The sequence below is a fragment of the Neovison vison genome, chromosome X (assembly GCF_020171115.1).
Source record: "Neovison vison isolate M4711 chromosome X, ASM_NN_V1, whole genome shotgun sequence".
Classification (NCBI taxonomy): domain Eukaryota; kingdom Metazoa; phylum Chordata; class Mammalia; order Carnivora; family Mustelidae; genus Neogale; species Neogale vison.
The window spans coordinates 25,773,704-25,799,802 of NC_058105.1; the positions used below are offsets into that span (position 1 = coordinate 25,773,704).

General features: G+C 35.6%; 1 protein-coding gene across 1 annotated transcript in view; it reads left to right on the forward strand.

Annotated features, from left to right (window-relative positions):
• TENM1 (teneurin transmembrane protein 1) overlaps positions 1-26,099 on the forward strand; it is a 792,472-nt gene that overhangs the window by 594,002 nt on the left and 172,371 nt on the right. The window contains exons 14-16 of the mRNA XM_044235713.1: positions 14,010-14,195; positions 15,787-15,810; positions 17,798-17,944. Coding sequence (XP_044091648.1) covers positions 14,010-14,195; positions 15,787-15,810; positions 17,798-17,944 — 357 coding nt within the window. The remainder of the gene's footprint in view (positions 1-14,009; positions 14,196-15,786; positions 15,811-17,797; positions 17,945-26,099) is intronic.

The window sequence follows — 26,099 nt, forward strand, 5'->3', positions numbered from 1 at the left end:
TCTTCCTTGCCAATTTGGATACCTTTTATTTCTTTTTGTTACCTGATGTGGCTAGAACTTCCAGTACTTTGTTAAGTAACGTGGTGAGAGTTGACATCCCCGTCTTTTTCCTGACCTTAGTGGGGAAAAGCTCTCAGTTTTTCCCAATTGAGAACAATGTTAGCTCTGGGTCTCATATATGGTATCTACTATGTTGAGGTATGTTTCCTTGAAACCTATCTTCTTGTGGGTTTTTATCATGAATGGATGCTGTACTTCATCAAATGCTTTTTCTGCATCTATTGAAACGATCATATGGTTCTTTTTTTACAAAAGATTTTATTTTTTTTATTTGATAGAGATCACAAGTAGGCAGAGAGGCAAGCAGGGGGTTGGGGAGCAGGCTCCCTGCTGAGCAGAGAGCCTGATGCGGTGTTCAGTCCCAGGACCCTGAGATCATGACCTTAAGCCGAAGGCAGAGGCTTAATCCACTGAGCCACCCAGGTGCCCCAATCATATCAGTGAATGATTTTTTTTAATGTATTGTTGAATTTGGTTTGCTAATATCTTGTTGAGGATTTTTGCATCTGTTTATCATGGATATTGGCCTATCAGTCTCTTTCATTTGTGATGTCTTTATCTGGTTTTAGTATCAGGGTAATGCTGGCCTTATAAAATGTATTTGGAAGATTTCCTTCCTTTTCTATTTTTTGGAATACTTTGAGAAGAGTAGGTGTTAACTTTTTTTTTTAAAGATTTTATTTATTTATTTGACAGAGAAAGAGAGGCAGTGAGAGAGGGAACCCAAGCAGGGGGAGTGGGAGACGGAGAAGCAGGCTTTCTGCAGAGAGGGGAGCCTGATGTGGGGCTCGATCTCAGGGCCCTGGGATCATGACCTGAGCTGAAGGCAGACACTTAATGACTGAGCCACCCAGGCACCCCTAACTCTTTTTGAAATGTTTGGTAGAATTCACTTGTGAAGCCATCTGGCCCCGGACTTCTGTTTTTTGGGAGTTTTTTGATTACTGATAAAATTTCTTTGCTGGTTAACAGCCTGTTCAAATTTTCTATTTCTTCTTGATTCAGTTTTAGTAGTTCATATGTTTTTAAGAATTTATCCATTTCTTCTAGGTTGTCCAATTAGTCAGCATACAGTTTTTCATAATATTCTCTTATAATTGTATTTCTGTGATGTTAGTTGTTATTTCTCCTTTCTCCTTTGTGATTTTATTTATGTGAGTCCTTTCTCTTTTTTCCTTGTGCATCTGGCTAGGGTTTATCAATTTTATTAGTTTTTTTTTTTTTTCAAAGAACCAGTTCCTGGTTTCATAGATCTGTTCTATTGGCATTTTTTTTTTTAGTTTCTATATCATTTATTTCTGCTCTAATCTTTATTTATTTCCTTCCTTCTGCTGGTTTTAGCTTTTGCTTATTATTCTTTTTCTAGCTCCTTTAGGTGGAAGGTTAGGTTGTGTATTTGAGATTTTCTTGCTTCTTGAGGTGGGCTATATTGCTATAAACTTCCCTTTTAGAATCATTTTTGCTGCTTCCCAAAGGTTTTGGACTATTATGTGTTCAATTTTATTAATTTCCACATACTTTTTTTTAAAAGATTTTATTCCTTTATTTGACAGACAGAGATCACAAGTAGGCATAGAGGCAGGCAGAGAGAGGGAGGAAGCAGGCTCCCTGCTGAGCAGAGAGCCCGATGTGGGGCTCGATCCCAGAACCCTGCAATCATGACCTGAGCCGAAGGCAGAGGCTCAATCCACTGAGCCACCCAGGCGCCCCTCCACATACTTTTTAAATTTCTTCTTGTATTTCCTGTTTGACCCTTTCGTTGTTTAGTAGCATGTTATTTAACTTCTATGTATTTTTTGTCTTCCCAAATTTTGTGTGTGTGTGTGTGTGTGGCTGACTTCTAGTTTCATAGCACTGTAGTCAAAAAAGATGCATGGTATATGAGTTCCATCTTTTTGAATTTGTTGAGGCTGGTTTTGTGGGTTAATATGTGATCTATTCTGGAGACTGTACCATATGCCCTTAAAAAGAATGTGTATTCTGCTGTTTGGGGTTGAAATGTTCTGAATATATTTAAGTCCATCTGTGTCTATAATTCAAAGCCATTGTTTCCTTGTTGACTTTCTGCTTAGATGGTTTGTCCATTAATATAGGTAGGGTGTTAAAGTCCCCTACTATTATTGTATTATTTCAGTTAGTTCCTTTATGTTCATTACTAACTGTTTTATATATTTGTTTGCTTCCATCTTGGGTGCATACACATTTACAACTGTTTTATATTCTTTTTCGACTATCCTCTTTATTACTACATAATGTCCTTCTTTGACTCTTGTTACAGTCTTTGTTTTAAAGTCTATTTTGTCTGATATAAATATTGCTACACTAACTTATTTGTTTATTTTTTACATCTATTTGCATGATTAATGTTTCTCCATCTCCACACTTCTAATCTGCAGGTGTCTTTATGTCTAAAAAGAGTCTCTTTGAGGCAACATATAGATGGGTCTTTTTTTTAATCCATTCTATCATCCTGTGTGTTTTGATTGGGGGGTTTAATCCATTTACATTCAAAGTAATTCTTAAAGATTTTATTTATTTATTTGAGATAGAGTGAGTGAGAGAGAGAGAGAGAGCACAAGCCGAGGGAGAGGCTTCCTTTCATTAAAAGAGTCCCCTTTAATATTTCTTACAGGGCTGATTCACTGTTTCTGAACTCCTTTAGTTTTTGTTTGTCTGGGAAACTCTTTATCTCTATTTCTATTATTAATGATAGCCTTGCTGCATAGAGTATCCTTGACTGTGGATTTTTCTCATTCAGCACATTGATTATATGACACCACTCCCTTCTGCCTTGACAAGTTTCTGTTGAGAAATCACTTGCTAGCCTTATGGGCTTTCCCTTGCAAGTTTCTGACTCCTTTTGTCTTCATGCTTTTAAGGTTTTTTTTCTTTATCACTATTTTTGCATATTTAATTATAATATATCTTGGTGTGTGTCTGCTTTTGTTGATTTTGATGGGAGTTCCCTGTGTTTCCTGGATCTGGATATCTGATCCCTTCCCCAGATTAGGGAAGTTTTCAGCTATTATTTTCTTAAATAAATTTTCTGACCCCTCTTCTCTCTTCTTCTTCTTCTAGGACTCCTATAACAAGAATGCTATTACATTTGATGGAGTCACTGAGTTCCCTAAGTCTATTCTCATTTTATATAATTCTTTCTCTGTTTTGTTCAGCTCAGTTACTCTCCATTACTCTGTTTTCTGGGTGACTAATCTGTTCCCCTCTTTCTTCCATCCTGCTGCATTCCATCAGGTCTGTTTCTCAATTCATTTACTGAGCCTGTTATCTCTACTATGTGCTAAGGTCCTCACTCATGTCTTCTTCCTTTCTTAAGTCCAATGAGTATCCTTATGATAATTGCTTTAAATTCTCTGTCAAGCATGTTATTTATAGCTGTTTCATTACATATCTGACCATGGCCTTGTCCTGTTCTTCCGTTTTGTCTGACTCTCTGTGACTATTTCTCTGTGTTAAGAAAGTCAGCTCTGTTTTCTGCTCTTGAAAGTAGTGACTTTATGAAGAGGTGGTCCTGGAGTGCCCTGATGTGAAGTATCCCCTGTTCACCAGAATGTGATACTTCAGGAGAGTATCCTATGTGTGTTGCTTAGGCCCTGTTGTTGTGCCTGAGTCACTTTTCCTTTCAGTGCAGTCATCAGCCCTGACTCTCTGGCTGTTGTAGTCTGTGCTTATTCTCTGTGGTGCTGGTGGGACTGAGGCAGGTTATCTCTGAGAGGGGGTGCCCAATGGGGACCTTGGGAGCAGGTTGGCCCTGTTAGCAAAATTTGCACTGGGCCACTAAGACTATGCCAGATCCCCTAAAATGCTTCAGTGGCTAGGAGCTATGTGCTAGGGTGGCAGAGGGCACAGTGCAATGACTGGGCATGACATGAGGTAGCAGCTGTGCACCCGGCATATGAGCCGGGTGTACATGGGTACCTGGGCATGTGGCTGGGCACTGCACTGCAGCTGTGCTGGGTGCTCACTCAGCTTTAATGAAATTTGCCCTGAGCCAATGCTACAAGTGCCTGTGCCACCCCACCTCCCACAGGTGACTGTTTATGCTGGAGTATGGGAGATGAAAATGGCACCTACCAACTCCCTCATTTTCAGTGAAGTCCCCCAACATTCTCTGAAATCACATTCAATAGATTTGTTTCCCATTTGCCTCTGGCACTGTGTAAACTGCCATTTTTATGTTGCCTGTTTGCACAGGCTTCTGTCTCTGTAAGGGCAATGACCCAGCTGTCACTCACCCTCATGGGTCACCCAGTCCTGAGACTGCTGACTTAAAGCTCCAGGCTCCCAAGTCCCACTGGCTATATAAACTTACAGAATTCAGCCCCTCTGGTTTTCTAAGCCAAATGTTATGGGGATTAGTCTTCCCCATGTGAAATCCCTGGTGCGAGGGCCTGTTTCTCTGCCCTTTCATCCCCATGCAGCTCCATCCCTCCTGCAGGCAGCTTCCCTCTACCTTTCTGACCTTCCTACCTTTCAAATGTGGCTTCTTCTCTATGTTCAGTTATGGTGTTTGTTCTGCCAGTCTTCAAATCTCTGTCTGGTTTATTGACTTGGATGGATGATATCTAGTTGTAAACATGGGACAGGGTGAGTTCAGGGTCCTCATACTCTGCCGTCTTCCCAATCCCTTAAAAAAAGTTCTAAAAATAATACATAAAAGAATGTTGAACTTTTTTTGCTAGATTTATTATTGTGAGATTTTTTAAGTGCATATTTTAATTTGGCTTCCTTATATAGACATGATGTTGATCTTTTTTTTCTGTTGATCTTTTATCCAACAACTTTGCTGTCCTCTTCTTTTTCTCATAGTTTACCTATACATTCCATTTTGTCTCTTCCTTTTCAGGTATTACACATTATATATTTTTTGTTACCTTATGACACTAGCCAACATCTCTAGTACAACATTAAATTAAAAGCATTAATTATAGTACTTCTGATTTTAAGAGGAATATCTTTATTATTTTATTAGTAAGTGTGATGATTACTGTAGGATTTTGGAAAACCACTTTAATAATAACCAGTAAGTCCCCTTCTAGTCCTGTTTTGCTTAGAGATTCTATCATGAGTAGTAACTGAATTTATACAATCCTTTTTCTGTATTTAAGATAATTTTTCTTTAATCCATTATGAAATGAACTTAAAGTGAAGTAGATTAATTCAATAATGAATTATATGACTACATTTTCAAAAGTTAAACCATCCTAGTGTTCATGCCTACTTGGTTGTAATAACCTTTTTTTAAAAAATATTTTATTTATTTGAGAGAGAGAAAAAGAGTGCCTGTATGAGTTGGGGGAGGAGTAGTGGGAGAGGGAGGAGTAGGCTCCCTGCTGTGCATGGAGCCTGACACAGAGCTTGATCCCAGGACCCTAAGATCATGACCTGAGCCAAAGTCAGATACTTAACCAACTGAGGCAGCCAGGAGCCCCAGTTTTAATATCTGTATTTGTGTATGCGTGTGTGTGTGTGTGTGTGTGTGTGCGCGTGTGCACGTGCGCACGCTGGTTTGTTTTCCAGATCTTCTATTGGAGATTTTTGCAGACATGTTTATTAGTGAGATTGGCCTGTAGAAAAGTCCCTTTTTTCCTTATCCCATTTTAGAACTAGATTATAGTAGTCTCACAAAATCATTCAGGAAGACGTCTCTCTTTTCTTGTTGTCTGGTATTGCTTAAAGCAGAGATTATCTGTTCATTGGAAGTTTAACAAAGTACACATAGAAAACCATGTGGGCCATTATCAGTTTCTTTAATGGGTATTCAGGCTTTGTATTTCCTCTCAAGTCATTTTGTTTCCTTGAAAAATATGTAACTCTTCTAAGGTTTCAAACTTAAAATTGTTCATAAAATTGTTCAGAGCACTCTCGTTTATTTTTATATTTTAATCTTTAATGTTTATTTGTAACATTTCTTTTCCTACTTTCCTTGCTTTCTCTTGCCAGTGGGTTTACTATTTTATTATTCATGTCAAAGGCACAGGTTTTGGTTTCGCTGATCTTCTCTATTGCTTCTTTGTTTCTGGTTTCATTAACTTCTGCTTTCCTCTTGTTTTTGTTTCCTTTCTTCTACTTATATGCATGCTGTCCTTTTTCTAACTTTTTGAGTTGGACACTTTGTTCATTAATTTTCAATTGTTCTTTTCTATTAAGTGTATGTATATGTACTTAAATTTCCTTTAAGTAACTGTCTAAGCTATATCCCACAAGTTTTTATAAATAGTATTTTCAGTGTTATTCAGTTCCTAATTTCCAATATAATGTTTATGTAATCCATGAATTATTTTGAAGTGTGTTTTTAAAGAACACTTTTCTTTGGTGGGTTCTTTTTTTTGCTTTTTGTTTATTGATTTCTAATTTTAGTGCACTTTGCTGAAACATCATGATCTGTAGGATGTAAAATCTTTGCCATTTATTGAGCCTTGCCTTGTGAACTACTATTTGTCTGTTTTAGTAGGTATTCCCTATGTGCTTGAAAAGAATATATATCATATAATCATAGCTTTGGGGTTCCATATATGTCTAGTATATTAAAGTTGTTAATTGTACTATTCAAATGTTCTACTTCCTTACTAATTTTTTATCTTCTTACTACCTATTGTGAAATTTGTAATTTGTCATCTTATCAGTCTATCAGCTTTTGCTTTATTGATCTGGGAGCTATATTTTCTTATTCGGTCTGGATTTTTATGTCTCCCTGATGAATTATTCCTTTTATCATTATGTAATGTCTCTTTTTATCCATAACAATGCTTTGTACCTTGAAATCTGTTTTGTCTGATGTTATAGCTATACCCTGCTTCTCTTGGATGATACTTTTCTAGAGTGCCTTTTTATTACCAAATTTGTATTTATTTATGGTTTTTTATTACCAAATTTGTATTAGTATATTTCAGTATATCTCTTATTAACAGAAACAATATAACTTGATTTTCTTTTCCACTGAGTTCCAGAGTCTCTCTCTTTTAAATTTCAAGTTCAGCTTGTTTTTATTTACTAGGATTGCTGACATGTGTGGACTTATAACACAGAATCTTCTTTTTTGTCTTCTTTCTTTTTTGTCTCCTATTTATTGTATTTATTTTTTCTTTGTCTTTCCCCCCTTTCCTGTTTTTTTCATTGTTGTTGTTGCATTATTTTTATTCTTTTTCAACTTTAGAATTTGTAAATTTCTTTATATTTCTGTTCTTTTGGTCATTACAACTGATTTCTTAACATTTGTTAAAATGTATCACATATACAGAAAAGTACAAAAGTCATAAGTATACAGCCTAGTGACACCTGTTAACTGCCACCCAAGTCAAAATGTAGGATACTATAACCAGAAGCCTCCTTTGTTGCCCTCCCCAATTATTGCCTCCTCCTTCCTTCCTCCCCAACATAACTATCCTGACTTCTAATATTTGCCTGCTTTCCAAATATTTTACCAATAGAATCTTACAGTATGTATGATTTTGCATCTCATTTCTTTCACTCAACATTGTTTATAGAGGAATTCATCTGTATTATGGCACATAGCTATAGATCACCCATTTTCATTGTGACATAACTATTTTTTGTAAAATTATCTATCATAATTATATCTTCTATTGTTGATGGATATTTAAAGCGTTTCCATTTTTTGGCTAGCACATATAATTCTATAAATGCTTTTATACACATCTTTCAGTGAACATTTGCTTACTTGCACTTCTGTTGAGTAAATACTTAGAAGTAGACGCACTGAACCACAGGGTATACATATATCAAATTTCAGCAGATAATGTCAGAGGGTTTTCCAAAGTGGTTGTACTGATTTACAAAATCACCTGTAGTATGTATATGAGACTTTTTATTACTTCACATTGTCACCAACTTTCATTACTTTCAGTCTTATAGATTTTAACCATTCTTTTGTGTGTGCAGTGTATTTCATTTTTACGTTATTTTGTATCTCCCTGATAAGTGATGATGCTAAGCATGTTTCCATACAGTTTTGTAGACTAGGAGATCCTCTTTTATAAAATATTTCTTCAGATCTCTTGCCCACTTTTCTTTTTTTAAGATTTTATTTATTTACTTATGAGAAAGAAAGAAAGAGAGTAGAGGGAAGGGCAGAGGGAGAAGGAGAGGCAGAGAACCTCAAACAGACTCCGTGCTGAGCATAGAGCCCAACATCGGGCTCATTCTCATGATCATGAGATCATGACCTGAACCAAAACCAAGAGTCAAACACTTAACCAGCTGAGCCACCCAGACATCCCAAGATCTCTTTCCCATTCTTGTATTGAGTTATATGTCTTATTATTGACTTGAGAAAGTTCTTTGTATATTCTGGATACAAACTCTTTTTCATTTATATGGGCTGTGAATATATTCTACCACTTAGAGCATGTTTTTTCTTAGTCTTTTGATTAGAAAACAATCTAATTTTGATACATCCCTATTTATTATTTTTCCCCTTGTGGTTAGCATTTTTGCATACTGTTTAAGAAATTTTTTATGCTAAGATCATGAAATTGTTTTCTTATGTTGTGTTCTGGAAGTTTTGATAGTTTATATTTACTACATTGTATCTGGAATTGATTTTATATATAGGGTGAGGGTTTTTTTTCCTAGTGGATATTCAGTTTCCCAGAACCACTTAAAACAGCAGTCATTTCACAGTTGCCTGTCATGCCATCTTAACCATAATTCAAGTATCCTTATAAGTTTTAGGATTCTATTCACTCTCACTGATCTACTTGCTACTGTGTCAGTACCCAATGTCTAAATTAACATAACTTTACAGTAAGTCTTGCTGTTGACTAGAGTACATCTTCTCACCTTAATCTGCTTCTTTCTTTAGCTGGTTAATATTTACACACATGTACACACACACACACACACACACACACACACACACACACATACACACAAACTGCCAAGATATTGATTGAGGTTGCATTGAATCTACAGAATAATATGGGGGAAACTGGCACATTTAATTTTGTTTTTCAGGTAATGAGTTTGGCATAGTTTTCCATTTATCCATGTCTTCTCTAATTTTTCTTATAATGTTTTACAGTTTTCATCATAAATCTTACACATATTTTTTAAATTTATTACGAGGTATATGATATGCTGCTGTACACATGGTTTAAATATTTCTCAGTGTTTGTTGTTGATAAAAGGAGAACTTTTTTATATTTTAGCCTAATATCTGAAGAACCTGCTAAATTCACAGATTCTAATAATTTATCTCTATAGATTCTTTTCATACTTAGTATAAGCACAATCGTACTATCTTTGAATAACGATGGTTTTATTCATTCTTTTTCAATTTCTATACATTTTTTCTTTTTCTTATATTATTGCACTGGCTAGGACCTCTAAAATTATGTTGTATAGAAGTAATTATCATAGGCATCTTTTCTCAGTTCTCAATAATAGAAAAACTACTTCAACATCTCACTATTAAATACGATGTTTGCTGTAGGGATTGTTTTGTAGCTAATCTTTATCAGATTAATGTTCCTCTTAGCGTTAGTACTATAAGGCTTTATAATGAATAGATGTTTAGTATTTTACTAAGTACTTACTGCATATCTATTTAAATGATTATATGATTTTTTCTTTTATTTCATAGATATGATGAATTACATTGATTGATTTTCAGATATTAAAATAATCATATATTCCTAGAATAAGCACAAATTGATTATTTCATGTTATGTAATGCTAGATTTGTTGTTTGCATTTTAAGATTTTGCATTCATATTCATGAGTGAAATTGACCTGTATTTTTTCCTATAATATTCTTGTCAGGATTTTATATCAAGGTTATGCTGGCCTCATAACTCACATTGTGATGTTTCCTCTTTTTCTATTCTTTGAAAAAGATTATTCAAGATTGGCAATTTTTCTTTCTTAAAAGTTTGGTATATTTGTAAGTGAAGTCATCTGAGATGGTGATGTTCTTTGTGAGAATATTTTTCATTGTGGATTTAGGTTCTTTATAGAAACTATTCAGTTTCCTTTTGTGTGTATGTGTTCATTATTGTAAATTGTGTTTACTAGGAATTTGTCCATTTCATTGAAATTTTCAAATGTGTTGACAAAAAGTTGTTTGCAATGTTGTTTTATTTTGTTTTATGTTTGTACATTCAACAGCAGTGTCATCTTTTTCATTCGTGATATTCTCTATTTTCTTCTTCATCAGATCCCATCAGTTTTCAGTTTTATTGGGCTCTGCAAATTGTCAAACATTAGCTTTCTTGATTCTTTATATTCTACATTCCTATTAATTAATTCCAGCTTTTTAAATTATTATTTTCTTTCTTCTACCCTCTCTGAATTTACTTTGCTTTTCTTCTTTCTAATTTCTTGGAACGGATGCATGTGTCATTGTTTTCAGCTGGTTTTCCTTTATACCTTTAAAGTTTTCCTGTATACATGGATTTAATTATACCAATTTTGATATGTTCACTATATTTTCATTCACTTAAAGTATTTTCTACTTTCCATGATGATTTTCTTTTTGTTCCATAGCTTTTTAGAGGTATATTTTGTAATTTCCAAAATTATATGGATTTTATAGTTACCTTTTGTTTATCTTTTTAAATAATTTTTAGAAGATTTTATTTCTTTATTTGACAGAGAAAGACACAGCAAGAGAGAGAACACAAGCCGGGGGAGTGGGAGAGGGCAAAGCAGGTTTCCCATGGAGCAGGGAGCCTGATATGGGGCTCAATCCCAGAACCCTGGGATCATGACCTGAGCTGAAGGCACATACTTAACAACTGAGCCACCCAGGCGCCCCTCTTTATGTTTTTATTTCAAGTTTAAGTCCACAATGGGCAGACAACATGCTATAAATAATTTCAATACATGAGATACATTGAGACTTGCTTTATATTTATAATCCAACATATGGTCAATATTCATAAATGTTCCATGTGCACTTGAAAATTATGTGCATTTTGTATTATTTATTGTAGTGCTCTATATATGTCAATTAGATCAAATTTGATAATCATGTTACTCAAATATTTTATATCCTTTCTGATTTGTTGTCTGCTTGTTCTATCACCAGTTAATGAGAAAGGGGGCCATGAAAGTCTCTGACAATGTTGTAAATTTGTCTTTTTCTCTTTTGTTGTTTCATATACTTTCTGATTTGTTGTCTGCTTGTTCTATCATCAGTTACTGAGAAATGGGGGCATTAAAGTCTCTATGTTGTAAATTTGTGTTTTTCTCTTTTGTTGCTTCAATTTTGCTTCATATATTTGGCTTCATATTTTCTACACTATTAGAAATTCCTTAGCCATTATGTGGTCAAATATATATATATATATATATATATATATATATATATACTTTTTTTCTGGTACCCATGAGACTGACAAAAGCTCCACTCAGCTTCCAAGTCTTCCAGCTGACTCAACCAGAACTGACAGATACTTCTAGAGGAAAAATACCCATAAATGTAAAATTCACCTCTCTCAGTTTTCTTTTTCTCCTAAAATGTGACCCAGTAATTCTTTACTCTTTTGTGAACTCCAGTAATGTCCAACAGTTTTTAAATATATTTTGTCTAAATTTTCCAGTTTACATCAGAAGAGAATAAAAGATTACTGAGGTCACAATTACTAGAAACAACTCCACCTTTAAATTTTTATATGCATACTTGACAAAGTATCTTACTTAACTCCTGAATAGTACAAAGTTTTAGAAATATTTCATTCTGGACACTCCGTTGCACATATTATTATTAGGTATTATTTTATTTTAATATTGTTTTCTAATTCCCAAATTTATTACTATTAATGATATTATTATTATCATTATAGTTAATGCTTCCTTTCCATCTCTGTGGGCTAGTGGATAGAGTTTATTAGTTCTTATCTCACTGAGATTGTATCCCTTCAAGCATCCTTACTTTCTGCAGGAATTTCAGTCTAACTCCCCATCTTAATGGGCCAAAAATCTCATCCCTTTTTCTCTGTGTACATAGATACCCAAGCCTCTAGTCATTACTGGGCATAATAACCACTTAGAGCAGCCAAAAGGTTAACTTATATGCTTACTTCTTTGGCTGTTAGCTGCATCTTTGCTTCTGACAGTTGATAATTCTGTTTCTTGTGAGCCAAGACATGTAATTTTAAAAATTATTACATTGTATTCTACAGTTCTAAGGTTTATTATACTGGGATGGTTTAAGGATAAGCTAGTCTGCCATTTTGCTGATACTGTTCATCTAGTCCTGTTATTTTTCAGGAAATCACCAGAATGATAGTTTTTTTCTGTGCTTAGAGTTTATAGTTGTATAAAGCAATATACACAAAAATTTGCCTCTAATTTTTCTGTTAGCTCTGATTTGATTGGCTTTGACCCATTTAGCTCCCTAATCTTAGAAAGGCCCTTTCAGTTCAGCCTTGGAGAAGGCTTTTAAGGGAAGCGTAATTATAACCTCATATTCATGACAAGAACAGAAGTTAGAAATCCAGATTATCAATTAGAGATTCAGAAACAAGATATAGAGAGTAGTTGCTATTTCAAGATCAACCTACTTGAACTATCATTTATTAGGCAAAGCTCCCCCCTTTTCTTGTATTTTGTATTTTCTTGGTTCTGTACTTTTCTTACAATCTGCTGACCCTACACACAGTTTTCCATTCACTGTTCCACCCATTCAAGTCTGACTTTACAACTGCTGCCTTATCAATACAGTTCTTCCTAAAGCCACTGATAATTTCCATATTGATAAATTCAATGGACACTTCTCTGCCGAAATCTCACTTGATCTCTCAGTATCCACTGTTCCTTCTGTCATACCTTGACCCACAGAGAATACTTGTGAATGAATTAGTGAACAAATTGATTTAGATAGTAATGAAATCCATACTCATGTCTTTATCAGAATATTCTCACCCACTGAAAAATAACTCTGCTAAGTGTGCAGGAGAAACCATTGTTACGTAGATAGAGCTTTGTTACAGGTAATATAGAGTAATACAAATATTATTACATGTCAGTACTTCTAAATATATAAAACCTGTTTCAGAATTTGAGATTATGAAAGATAGATGACTTGGCTTCAGAACATTCTCTGTTTCTTTCAAGAGTATATGGCCAGTTGTACCCAAAACCTATTGCATTATTCCTTTTTGCGTTCTTCCTATAGGATTTTATCCCCCATTTCCTCCTCCAGCAAGGGTATTCAGTCAAGAAAAAGGTTTGCCAAACTTTTACTTTAGCTTCTCTACTGTCATAACTTTATTAATATTCAGCATGTCTCAACAAAAAGTCAAGGGGACAGAGGAGAGAACCTCAGCAGAGGCAGTATACAACTTGATTATACTGGCCAAATAATGAATGGCATTTCCAGATAAGACTGTATTTTAATCAACTAGGATTCATTTTAAATGCTTAAAGTAAATGCAGATATTGTTTGAATGTTCAGGGAAACTAGTTGATTACCATCGTTGGCAGCTTTACCTTTTGTATATTATAAATTTTATTAGAAAGCTGTCTTTCCAAATGTAGAACCTCTCTTCCTGAATGAAGTTAGAGCACCATTTTACTATGTGTGTGTGTGTGTTTTTCCCAATGATTGCTTGCAGCATCATAAAATCCTTGTAACATTATTTGTGATCTTAATGAATTTTTAGTGAAACCCACTTGACATTTGTTTGGCAGTGACTTCATTTCTAAGCCTTGAATGCCATTATCATTTTATGGACGTTTCAAAATCAATTTGACTTAGGGTTTATTTTATACTTAGAGACTTAACTATCTTTTTTATAGAGTTCCTTGCAAATTCACTGAAATGCTAGAGGTCTTTGTGACATTTAGTGTATATATTTAAAATATAAATATAGATTGTTATTTTTGGTAATTTTAATGTCTTTTGGAAAGAACAATCTCTGTTTTTAATAAAATATGTAAACATATCTTCTCTGAATTTCCCACAGAGCTCTGTACTATGGAGTGTGGTAGCCATGGAGTCTGCTCAAGAGGAATTTGCCAGTGTGAAGAAGGCTGGGTAGGACCAACATGTGAAGAACGCTCTTGTCATTCTCACTGTGCCGAGCATGGCCAGTGTAAAGATGGAAAATGTGAGTGTAGCCCTGGATGGGAGGGCGACCACTGCACAATTGGTAAGTACTGCCATACTTTGAACAAAATACATTGGATTAATTGAAGAAGGAAAAGCATGTTAGTGATAAATCACCAGGTTTTTCATAGCATTTGAGGTTGGAGGAGAGAAAAAGGAGAAGGGTTAGCCATAAGTTTGAAAGTTTGGTTACCTGGGAGTATTCCCTCCTAGTTGATAGTATCTTACTTCTTTCTTGTGTTATTTCTTTGCTCATTACTTCAGTATTCCTTGTATTTTCTGTTTTCTGGTGCACTGAGTTACTCAAACAAAAGATGGCACATTGGAATAAAGTGTCATTAGTTAATAAGAGAAGTGCTTTTGTTGTGAACATAACATTCACTGCCCATTTTTCCTTTTGCAAAGTATAGGTAGTTTCACTTGAAAGCACTTAGAGGCAATTTCATTAAACAGGACTACTTTAACAGAAGCCATTTGATATCATTAGGAGCTTTCTTTAATGTATATGAGGAAGGCACTCCTGACCTACCATCAATAGAACATCTGTATTGCATTGTTTATCAAGTAGTATAAAGAATTCGTACTGAGGCATCTACCTTCTCCTACCCCTTGTCACAACTTTCACTAATTTTGAGGATGCTGCCTGTGAGAACCGTCTGTGGGTATGACAGAGCCTATGTAATAAATCTATCATGCGGTCTTCACGCTATAAAAAGACCGTAATAATAACTAGAGGTTCAATTTCAAAATACTTTTATTTTTCTGGAAAAAATCCAAGTCCTTGACACATATATGTATCTGCAACAAAGGCCTCCTTCAGGTATAGACAGACAAGTACGATTCCTATTGTTCAGCTAAGGAAAGTGGGTCACTGTGTGTTCCTGTGGCATTCCGTGAGCACACAGACATCGCATGCAGAGCAAAGGCAAGGGTGCACCTATGGATACCCAATTCATTGTTTGTGGGATTTTATTCCCCACCAGACTATACCACCGCTCTTTTTTTTTGGGTGAAAGTATTTTGTTATAATGGTTGAGACCTGTCAAAGTAATGTATACTATATATAACATATATAACATATAGTCTTAATAAACTACATTACTACTGTACTAAAGGTATAGTAAGTCTTGTTCTGTGACTGTGGAAAATATTTAAGATTCATTAAAAAGTGGTGAGGGGTGAGATTCCGATGCGGCATAAGTAATTACATTCCCGCACTACAGTAAGTTTATTGCCTTCACATAAGAGGATTTAAATATTCTGATGATTACAGAAGGTGGTTACTCCAGAACTCCCTTCTAAAGATATTACTAATAAGAAGTTCAAGCCAGTGCTCTTTCACAAAAGTTATTACTGAAATGTAAAAATGCAGTTCTTATACTTTTAATGAAATATGACACTTTTTTAGGAAGCCTAATAGAGTTTCTTGCAGAAAAGCCATTAATATCTTTCCCACAGAAAATATTATTCACAAACTACATAGGCCCATGTACCAACTTTTGAGCTGCAGGCGTTCCGGCAGTTCACAGTTTGCTGTTCTGCTCCCAGGCAACAGATGGTAGACCATTAATACATGTTGGATAGCTGTGGTCTCCAGAAATTCATTCAATCACTCTTTTCCTCCCCCCTTTTAGCTCACTACTTAGATGCTGTCCGAGGTAAGATTTTTCTCACTCATTTTATAACAGAAAAATATTGTAAATGGAAAATATGCATGTGGGAAAGGAAGGCTGGGTGGGGTGTACGTGTGTGTGTGTGTGTGTGTGTGTGTGTGTGTGTTTCGGGTTTGTGTTTTTACTTCTGGTAGGCTTCCTTAAGTGTGATATTGTCAGGTCACGATATAATAGTCTGACTAAAAATTCATTTGTTTTTCTAACAACAAAGAGTTGTTTTTTTTGTTTTTTTTTTTTTGGCCGTAGTGTATAATGGATTGACAAGCAGTTTTAAGAACTGTTTTTCTTGGTCTTTCTATGGAGTGTGTGTCTGTGTGTCTGAGTATATATCACAGGCAGGTAATTATTAAATGAACTAGGTTTGACTAGACAATGGAACATTTTCTTTAACTTAACAATATGGCCCTAAGTCCATGTACAGTATCCTTTCAAGGGCAGAAGAATTCTCCCCTTATAAGTCACCCATCGTGCATCCTCCCAAGGATCTGTCTTTGATAGAGATAATAAGGGTTTTTCTGTCAGATATCCTGGCCTTTCTTTACCTCGGCCTCAGAAAGTTGACTATGTTCCAAGTTATCCCTGATTTCTCTGTATCCATTGTATATCTGTGATCACGGAACTAGGTGAGTGGAGCTAGATAAATTATTTTCTTAAATCTATATATATTCATCATTCATATATATATATATGTACCACTTCTTGAGAAATATATATATGTATGCATATATATATTCATGTATATGTATACATATATATACATGAATATATATATGTATACATATATATATTTACACATAATATATATAATGAGAGAGTCTTCATATTTTCTAACAGCCATCTGTCATTTTATTTTTTAAAGTTGTTTCTTCGTCTGGTCTGTTGATAGTTACTTAGCCATTTGGAAGGAACATTGTGTTATATCTACAGATTTTTTAAAAATTATTTTCCTCCTTATACTTCTGGAATTTTCTTTCAAAGACAGCAAATGAAAAAATATATTGATTGGATTCTCTCCAGTAAAATTCAGATCTGGTCTTGTGCTGCTACTGTGAAAATTCCAGAAGCTATATGCCATTATTGCCATCTCTGTTCATCTGTCCACTGAGCACTTGGCACATACACAGTTGCCCTTTGGAATGGTCTAACTCTGAACTATATGTATATAGAGTAGGACATCCCAGAGAAATTAAAAGTCTAAATAGAGACCATTGTTAGTGTTTACGGTTTCCTCTTGACTGTATTTATCCAGTCATTCTCTAGAATTCTGAAGATCTCGATTTTGCTTGCATTAATTCCACTAACATTTGTTGAGCACCTACTACAGGCTTGATATTATTATGCTAGCTTCTGAGGGATACCAGATAAACAAAAAATTTAACCCTTAGCCCTCGGATTAATGATAATCTTGAAGAAAAAAGCCAAATAAATGTAAAGCAACTGCAGCACATTTCTGAGGCATTTATATGGACAAATATTTAATGGCATGGTCTGAACGGCGTACCAACATACGGAAGTCCTGAAGCAGTGCCTCACAAGGGAAAAATCAGTACAGACTGGAAGTAGTTAGGGGAAGTTTCTTTTCATAGAAACTGCTGTCTTTTCCCAGCTTATTGGCCATAACTAGATACGGTATCATCTATCCAGTTTTGATTGAGCTGAGAAGAATTGTTTTTTCAAAAAGAAACAAAAAACATTTTTCTGTCCCCATCGGTTTTCATCTTAGCTACACCAGAGTTTGGGAATTGGGGTTAGCATTAATAATGCTTAATTGGCTCTCTAAGGAAAAGCACAGGCAAGTAAGGGATAACAAGTTCCCTGGGAAGGTTTTGTAAGCAAGCAAGTTCCTCTTCCATTTATTCAACACCTCATCGTGGAGCTTAAGAGATTAGATGCTTTCCTATAGGTAGATACATCATTGTTGCCCAATCCCATTCTGATGTCTCCAATTGTTAATTCTTTGCTGTCTTTACAGATGGCTGTCCAGGGCTCTGCTTCGGAAATGGGCGATGTACCCTGGATCAAAATGGTTGGCACTGTGTGTGTCAGGTGGGTTGGAGTGGGACAGGCTGCAATGTTGTCATGGAAATGCTTTGTGGAGATAACTTGGACAATGATGGAGGTGAGTTATTTACAAAATGTAAACATAAGAAAGGAATAGCCCAGCACAGTGATGACCAATTTGGCCAAGAGTGAAAATTAGGAACCCTTTTTAGAAACGATATTGAGTTATATAAGGCCATACTACTTTTTAAATCTTGGTTTATTGAATATTTACTATCAACAGACAACATTGCAAACTCTGCATGCATTATGTCTTATTTAATTCTCAAAACAATGCCATGTGGTAGAGGCACTACTTTTCCTACTTCTAGGTGGGAAAGGTAATGCTTAGAGTGGGAATAGTGTGTGACTTTTCCAAGATCACACAACTAGAAAATCACAGCACGCAGGTTCCAGTTCAGGTCTATATGACTTCAGACTCTGTTCTCTTAACAGCTACAGCCATGCCATCTCCCATATTTGTGGCATTTATTATACCGTTTATTATATCCATGTGCCCCTGTCCAAACTGTCAGATGCCTACACTATACACACTGTGGAATCATTTTCTTTGTTCTTAGTTATTTAGAGCAACCTCTTAATTTAGTAACGCTTTGTATCTTTCAAAGGACACAGCATCAAGACAATTCACAATAGAATTTTTATATTTAATTCAAGTTGCACGTGATGTTTTCAAAAGCCATATTGGCTCCAAGGCCTCAGGGTAACGTAACCACTCCTTTTTCAGTCAAACAAAAGCATCTAATACATTGTTCAGTCAGGCCTCAAAACAGCCCAGATCACCTCTGAATGAACCTAAAACAGCAATTTCTCACTTTCTTCTTTGTTTCTACTCAAGGAAACATGAAGTTAATAATAAAGTTTTTTTTCTAATCTTGTGTATTAGCTTAAAATGAAATAGGTCATTAAATTTGATTCCTCTGCTTTCTATATCTGCTTAGACAATTATATACCTTGTCATTTGAAACCAAACATAAAGCTTAAATCAATAAGGTAGCAATCCCACTTTGAGGATTGCTGGATTTACGTAAGAGTTTCCTCCTTTACTAGTTCTGGCCAGCAGTTTACTTCAAAACTTATAAGAATTTATGAATTTTAAGTGGAAGCAACTTCGTGATTCAGTGCACAGGGCTTTGAAGTTAAACTTTCTGGCTGCTGTGTACTTACTGGCTGCTGTATGATTTGGGAAGATTTCTTGGTATCTCTGTGCTTCAATTTCCTTATTTCTAAAATGGGACTGATAATAATATTAACTCTTTCCTAGGATTATTGTAAGTATTAAATAAGACAGTTCCTGTAAACTCCTTAAAAGATGATAGACTGCCCTCTCCTTCCCCTTCACACGCATATAACATATACACACACATTAAACTTAGGATAACAGCCCATTTTTGCAAGATACTGTTTACTAGCTACCTAAATTGAAAATTTTAGGGGAGGAGAGGAAAAAAAATAAAACAAGACGAAACGAGAGATGGAGACAAACCATGAGACTCTAATCATAAGAAACAAACTGAGGGTTGCTGGAGGGGATGGGGTAACTGGGTGATGAACATTAAGGAAGGCATATAATGTAATGAGCACTGGGTATTATATAGGACTGATGAATCACAGACCTGTGCCTCTGAAACCAATAATATACTATATGTTAACTAATTCATTGAATTTTTTTTCATTTTATTTTATTTTATTTCTTTTCAGAGTTCCAAAATTCATTGTATATGCACCACACCCAGTGCTCCATGCAATACATCCGCTCCATAATACCCACCACCAGTCTCACCCAACCCCCCACCCCTACCCCTCCAAAACGCTCAGTTTGTTTCTCAGACTCTTAAATTTGAAAAAATATTTAAAAATTAATAAAAATAAATAAATAATGTTGAATGAGGAAAACAATTGAAAAAAAAATTTATTTGGGAAGCCAGAGCAAGATTTTCAATTACATGGTGCACTGATCAACTAGTTGCTGGACTCTTATGGCCCTTTGAGATTCATTTTCACTTTACTTTCCCATGAAAACTCTGGCATAATACAATACAATACAGTATAATACAATACAATATAGTATAATATAATTACCAGTAATATTAGCATACTTGTATCTAGGATTTACTATGTACAAGGCACAGTGCTGAGTCCTTTATGTGAATTATTTCATTTAATCCCCATGAGGCAGGAACTACTTTTAATATACTCCTCACAAATTAGGAAACCAAGACAGAGAGAAGTTAAATAAGTTGCTCAAGATCATATAACAAAGAAATGATAAAACCAGGTATAAACTTTGGTGGTCTGCCTCATTCCAAAAAGGATTTGAGGTTGTAATGGAGATTTCCCAGTTGATATATTGATTAAAATGCTTATGCTCAAAAACTACTTTAACAACCCCTATGATTGTAATATCTAACTCAGGGTTAAGCCAAAATAAGTTTCCTGCCTTAATAAAGTACAGCTTGATTAAAATAATTAAATATTTAATTATCAAGCATTTTTATGGCCTCAAGGTCACCTTGAAGCAGCCAAAAATGTTTAATGAATGTATCAGTTAAATATTAATGAATTGATGGATTACCAGTTCTTAATATCTGTGGTATATATAGACGCAAATGGTATAGAAGATTTTGCTCAATATGTATTGACCTCTGAGCATTCCTTTAAAACTGTGTATCTATGTGCGAATCAAAAATCAACGACCCTGATTTGAGTTCACTGTATTTTTATGATTGTTTCTTTAGGGAGTGGCAAGGAAAGCTCCTGGAGAGTTCCAATTACCGTTTTTTTCCTTTAGTAGGATTAAGATGATATTGATGATAAATATACATCTGGTTCTACCTTGAGATGGAAAGATGGATTAAATAACCTCTGAAAGCCCCAGGACTGAGATTTTGGACAGTAATTTGAGTCTTATGCTGTTTAAATATTATCCCTAGGAATACATTAAATGTCCTTCATTTGGTGGTTTCAGCTTTCCAGCTAACCAGAATGACTGGATTCATTTAGTTGGATATGACTAGTGATTAATATTTGCATACATGTTTGCGTGCGCACGTGTGTGTGTGTGTGTGTGTGTGTGTGTGTGTGCTTTAATTAAATCAGAAAGTACCAATTGAACCTTTGGGGGGAAAAAATGGTCCTCGTTTTTAAAATGTAATTCTTAAGAAATCTTCCCAATCAAAAAAAATCACTTTAAAGCAATTGCTTCAAGTAGCTGCTACCTGATTGCTCCATATTATAGCAGATACTTAAAGAATGGCTGAATTTTTTTGCATTCTAATCAGCTTTGAATGCTCATTAAGTATTGCTGCTGTTTCCTGCAGCTTTGACTTCAGTTACACTCTGATTCAATGCATTGTGACTCTTAGTAGCTAATTGGGCTGCATTGAATATGTGGGTGACACAACTGGTCTAGGAGCTACCTAAAAGCTCCTTGAACAGTAAGAACAGAACAGAGAACAAATAACCTTTGGATTTTTTGTTAACATGCAAAACAAGGAAAGCTATCTTATGCATTGTATATATAAGAACTAATCACCATAGAAATTACAAACATTTCAAATACCTTGACCTCATTTCTTTTTAGTCCAAAAGCACCTACCATGTGCACAACCCTGTGCTTGGAGGAGGAGACTTAATATTAATGTGAATGATGACCACAGTTTCATGTGTTAATTATGTGTACCGATTTGGGGTTTGGAAAATGTGATCATCATATGTTACATGCACATATGAATTGACATGAGAAAAAAAAGTTTAGACATTACACCAGCTGAATCAGAGTAACTAAAACAAATAGGACAAGTTCGAACTTATCAGACATTAAAGCATATTTTAAAGCTATGATAATTAAAACAAAGTGGAAGAATAGACAGATCAGAACAAGCGAATAAAAGCTCTGTCACACACCCCAGTACAAATAAAAATTTAGTGTATTATAAAACCAGCACCAAAAACCAGTACTGAAAAGAAGCATTATGAAATAAATGGTGCTGAGACAACTACTAAGAAAAAAAAAAAAAACCCTTAGGTTTTCAGTTTCTAGCATATTCCAAAAAAAAAAAAAAGATAAAAATACTACTGATTAATAAGTTCCGTGTAAGAAAACCTCAAACACAAATAGAAGAAAATATAGGTGACAGATCTCAAGACAGCAAAGGACTTCTTAGACATAAAAGCAAGGAAAGAATCCGCAGTAGGAAAATTAATGATAAGTAGGTCCTTCTAAAAATTTCAAAATTCTTTCTGGTGTTCGTCTAAGCTTATAGGCCATCCAACATCTAACCATTTGGAGATATCAAAATCTGCACTGTCTGGTATGGTAGCTAATAATGACATGTGACTATTTCATTTTAACTTAAATAACATTTAAAAATCTGGTTTTGGGGGTGCCTGTGTGACTTAGTTAAGCGTCCAACTCTTGGTTTCATCTCAGGTCATGATCTCAGGGTCATGAGATCAAACCCCATGTCCAGCTCAGTGCTCAGTGGGGATTCTGCTTGAGATTCTCTCTCCCTCTCCTTCTGCCCCTCCCCATCACACTCACTCCCTTTCTTTCTCTCCCTCCCTCTAAAATAAATAGATCTTTAAAAACTCAGTTTTTAAAGATGTGGGCTCCACTAGGCACATCTCACGGGCTCAATAACCACGTGAGCCTAGTGACTACTTACTAGCCCCGATCTAAAGCATTCCCATCATTGGGAAGGAATTTTATTGTATGGTACTGATCTAAATGTTTGACCCAAATGTGTACCTTTCAGCCAGACATTGCATATGGAGTGTACCCAATTTTCCACTCATTCATTACTACTTTGTGCCAAGTATTGTGCTTGGCTTTAGGGATCAAATGACAAGAAAAGTTTCTGCCTTCCTGGAGCTTATGGTCTAGGAAGGGAGAAAGATATTAAATAAGAAACAACACAAATAGCTATATATTTACAACTGTAAAGAGTGTTATAAAATTTTTAGAGTGCTGTAAACATGTATGGGGGCACCTAACCAAGTCTACACGGTAACGCAGGCCTCACCTGAGTGAGGGGCAGAATACTCCAGGCCAAGGAAACAGCATGTACAAACGCCCTACAGTGGAAATGCGCTAAGCTCTTCTAGGAGGTAAAAGGCAAGTCATTTTGACTCGTATGTGGGCCAAAGAAAGATTGGTAGGAGCTGAGAATATGAAGGTAGACATTAGCCAGATCATACCAGATCATACAGAACAGTGTGAAGTTCATAGGATCTTCAGTTATCAAACAAAGATTACATTTTATTCACTCTAGTTATAGAGGGAGGCAAGTGGTTTCTGATACTGTGGAACGATTGTTAATGAGGTTAAAAAGATGTGGAATAAGAGTGTTTAATCAGAGCAACCCTTTCCCCCCGATCTTTTAAGTATTTGTCACATGCTTCCCATGCTTCTCTTATACAAACTCTTCCAGTGGTCTATATTCATATTCATTGGTAAAATCAATAAGTTAATTGCCTAAAAGAGAATGATCTTCCAGGAATCATTCTTCATAACAAGTCACCATTCATTAAGAACAATAGCTATTTGCAAGCCTGTTTTATGATATAGTGTTTCTAGATCTAGAAATCAGCACCATGGGTGAATTATGAACACATAAGCTCATGGATCAATAAGCCTCATGTTTTGAATGTCACCAGCGTGCTGCAGTGTTTAATAAATAGGAAAACAAAATAGAAGGAACAATGAATTGGTAACATTTGTTCTGTTTAAGGGCCAGACACCCTCTCCACATTTACTTTTAAGATTTGGCTGGGACAAAAGACCTAGCATAGCAAAGTGTAGTCTTAATTATTCTCTTCTGACCATAGCCCCCTTGTTTCCAAACAACCCATTTATTAAAGGATCATCACTTAGTTATGAGCACTTAAAGTGTCAAGTAATGCCAGATACAAAACTGGGAAATCTACACTCCGTAACTCACCTAAGCACTCCATGACTAGATCAGTCACATTATCTATCAACTAAGGCTAGTCATACTTGAGATCTGCCTACCTTGCATTGGTGAAAATGAATGAGCTAGTATTTGAAATACAGTAATTTAAAGAGGCAATAAATGTGTGGTATTAGTTAAGAATCTACTTATAACTTGTGTTTTTTGACACCTTAGTTAAATGCTTATTAATCTCTAGGTAAATTTACAAATGTCATAAAAGTAAGATTTTTAAGACATCCATTTATTCATTCAATACATATTTATTGAATGCTTACTTTCAGCCTGGTGCTCTTCTGGGGAAGACATAGCAATAAATAAAAACAACTACATCCTTGCTTCCATGGAGCTTACATTCTAATCATGAGAGGCCGACAATAAACCAAAATTTGAAAAGAACTAGTATGATAGAAGATGCTAAGTGTGATGGAGAAAATTTTTTAAAAGCAGGGAAGAGGATATGAGTGTGGGACAGGGATGCAGTTTTAAATAAGGTGGTCATAGAAAGCCTCCCTGAGAAGATGGCCTTTGGACTTCAAAGAAAGGAAGGGTGATCCATGTCGATAATGGAGAAAAAACATTCCAGGCATAGGAGTAATGGGGAAGGGGGTTATGGGATAATAGGAGGTAAGGTCAGAATGGTGAGAGAGAGGGAGAGTGAAAAGAGCCAGACTGTGGGGAAGTTAAGTCATTGTCAGGACATGGACCTCTACTCTGAGTGATTTGAGAAGCCATTGATGGCATCTGGGGACCAGAGGACATGAACATTAGTGGCACATAAACACTTTACTCTCCTGACCCAGAAGAAGTCAATTGTATGAGTGATTTGAGCGGGTCAAATTCTGAGTGAACTTGAGTCTCTCCCTTTTTCTTCTTACTAATACAGCAAAACGCTGGGGTGAAAGTCAACCTGGTTAGATGAAAAATCAAACGAATTATAGACTATTTCCCAAGGAAATACAGTCCTATTACCTTCTATGCATGTAACAGCAGCAACTAAGCAAATAGGAATGCCTGGTACGGGGGCCTGCTTTGGTAAAAATGTATGAATGATTTAGAATTAGCTTATTTTTATGGGTTTCTAAAATGCCTGAGAAGATTTTGTTTAACTGAGTCATTGGAATGATCAGCCCTTCAATTTCTTTTTCACTATTAATTTTCTTGGCAGACCCTCTATTCTGTAGATGCTGAAAAGGTTAAGCTTCAATCCAGCCCCTGTCCAAATGATAACAAACTGTGAATTTGTGAAATTCAATGAATAAAGATTTACTGTAGCATTAGTGTCTATTTAGAGCCACACAGGATCCTATCTGTCTGACAACCTAACCAAGCAAAGTTCACAAAAGGAACACATTCGAACGAACTGACTATGCTACATGACAGCTAATTGCCCTCTGGCCGCTAATAAGGCACCATCAATGGAAGTGGGCCTGAACATTTTTAGCAGCCACTGCACACCATTGGCACCTACCCTTAGGACTCTAGCCCTAGACTCTTTGAAGTCTATACAGTGCAGCACTTGGTTAATGGCAAACTCTTCAGGATTATCATAACATGTGATCCTTTCAACAGCTCTGTGGGAGAGGCATTTTTATAATCCCCATCTTGGAGGTGAGGAAGTTGAGAATCCAAGAGATGAAATGATTCGTCCAGGATCATTTAGATTGTGAGTGGCAAAGTAAGATGAGACTCGTAGTCTGGTTCTTTGACCTTAAGCGCTGTGTGTATTCTAAATCCCTACATTAGTCAGGTACTTGGAAGTCTTACAGCCTCAGTCGTATTCACTTAGATGATGTTGCTAATCATGTAGATTTGTAGTCAGAATACGGGCTGTTGATATGACTCTCAATTTCTCCCAACTGTGCAGCCATATTTGGCCTCCCCTACTTTATATGTAAATGAAAATGAGAATGTCTACTTAACAGGGTTGTTGTAGGAATTAGTTGAAATTGTAGTTATGGAAGTACCTCGGACCACACCTGGCATATTAACTGATTATACATGTTTCCAAATCCTTTTGGCTACCCTATCATGAACTAACTGTCCATCTCTATCAAGATGGTAATATAGATGTTGTCCCTAAAAGGATATATATTTACAAATTCATTTTAAGCATTGGAAAAATATGGGTTTTCCCTCTATCATTCATATTCCTTTGATCATTCTTTCATCTAAAGGCATCCGTCTAGTAAGTAAAAGTTTAGTAGGAAATTACTTGAGCATATACGAAAGAACCAGCATCCTTGATCTTTATCAGCCCCG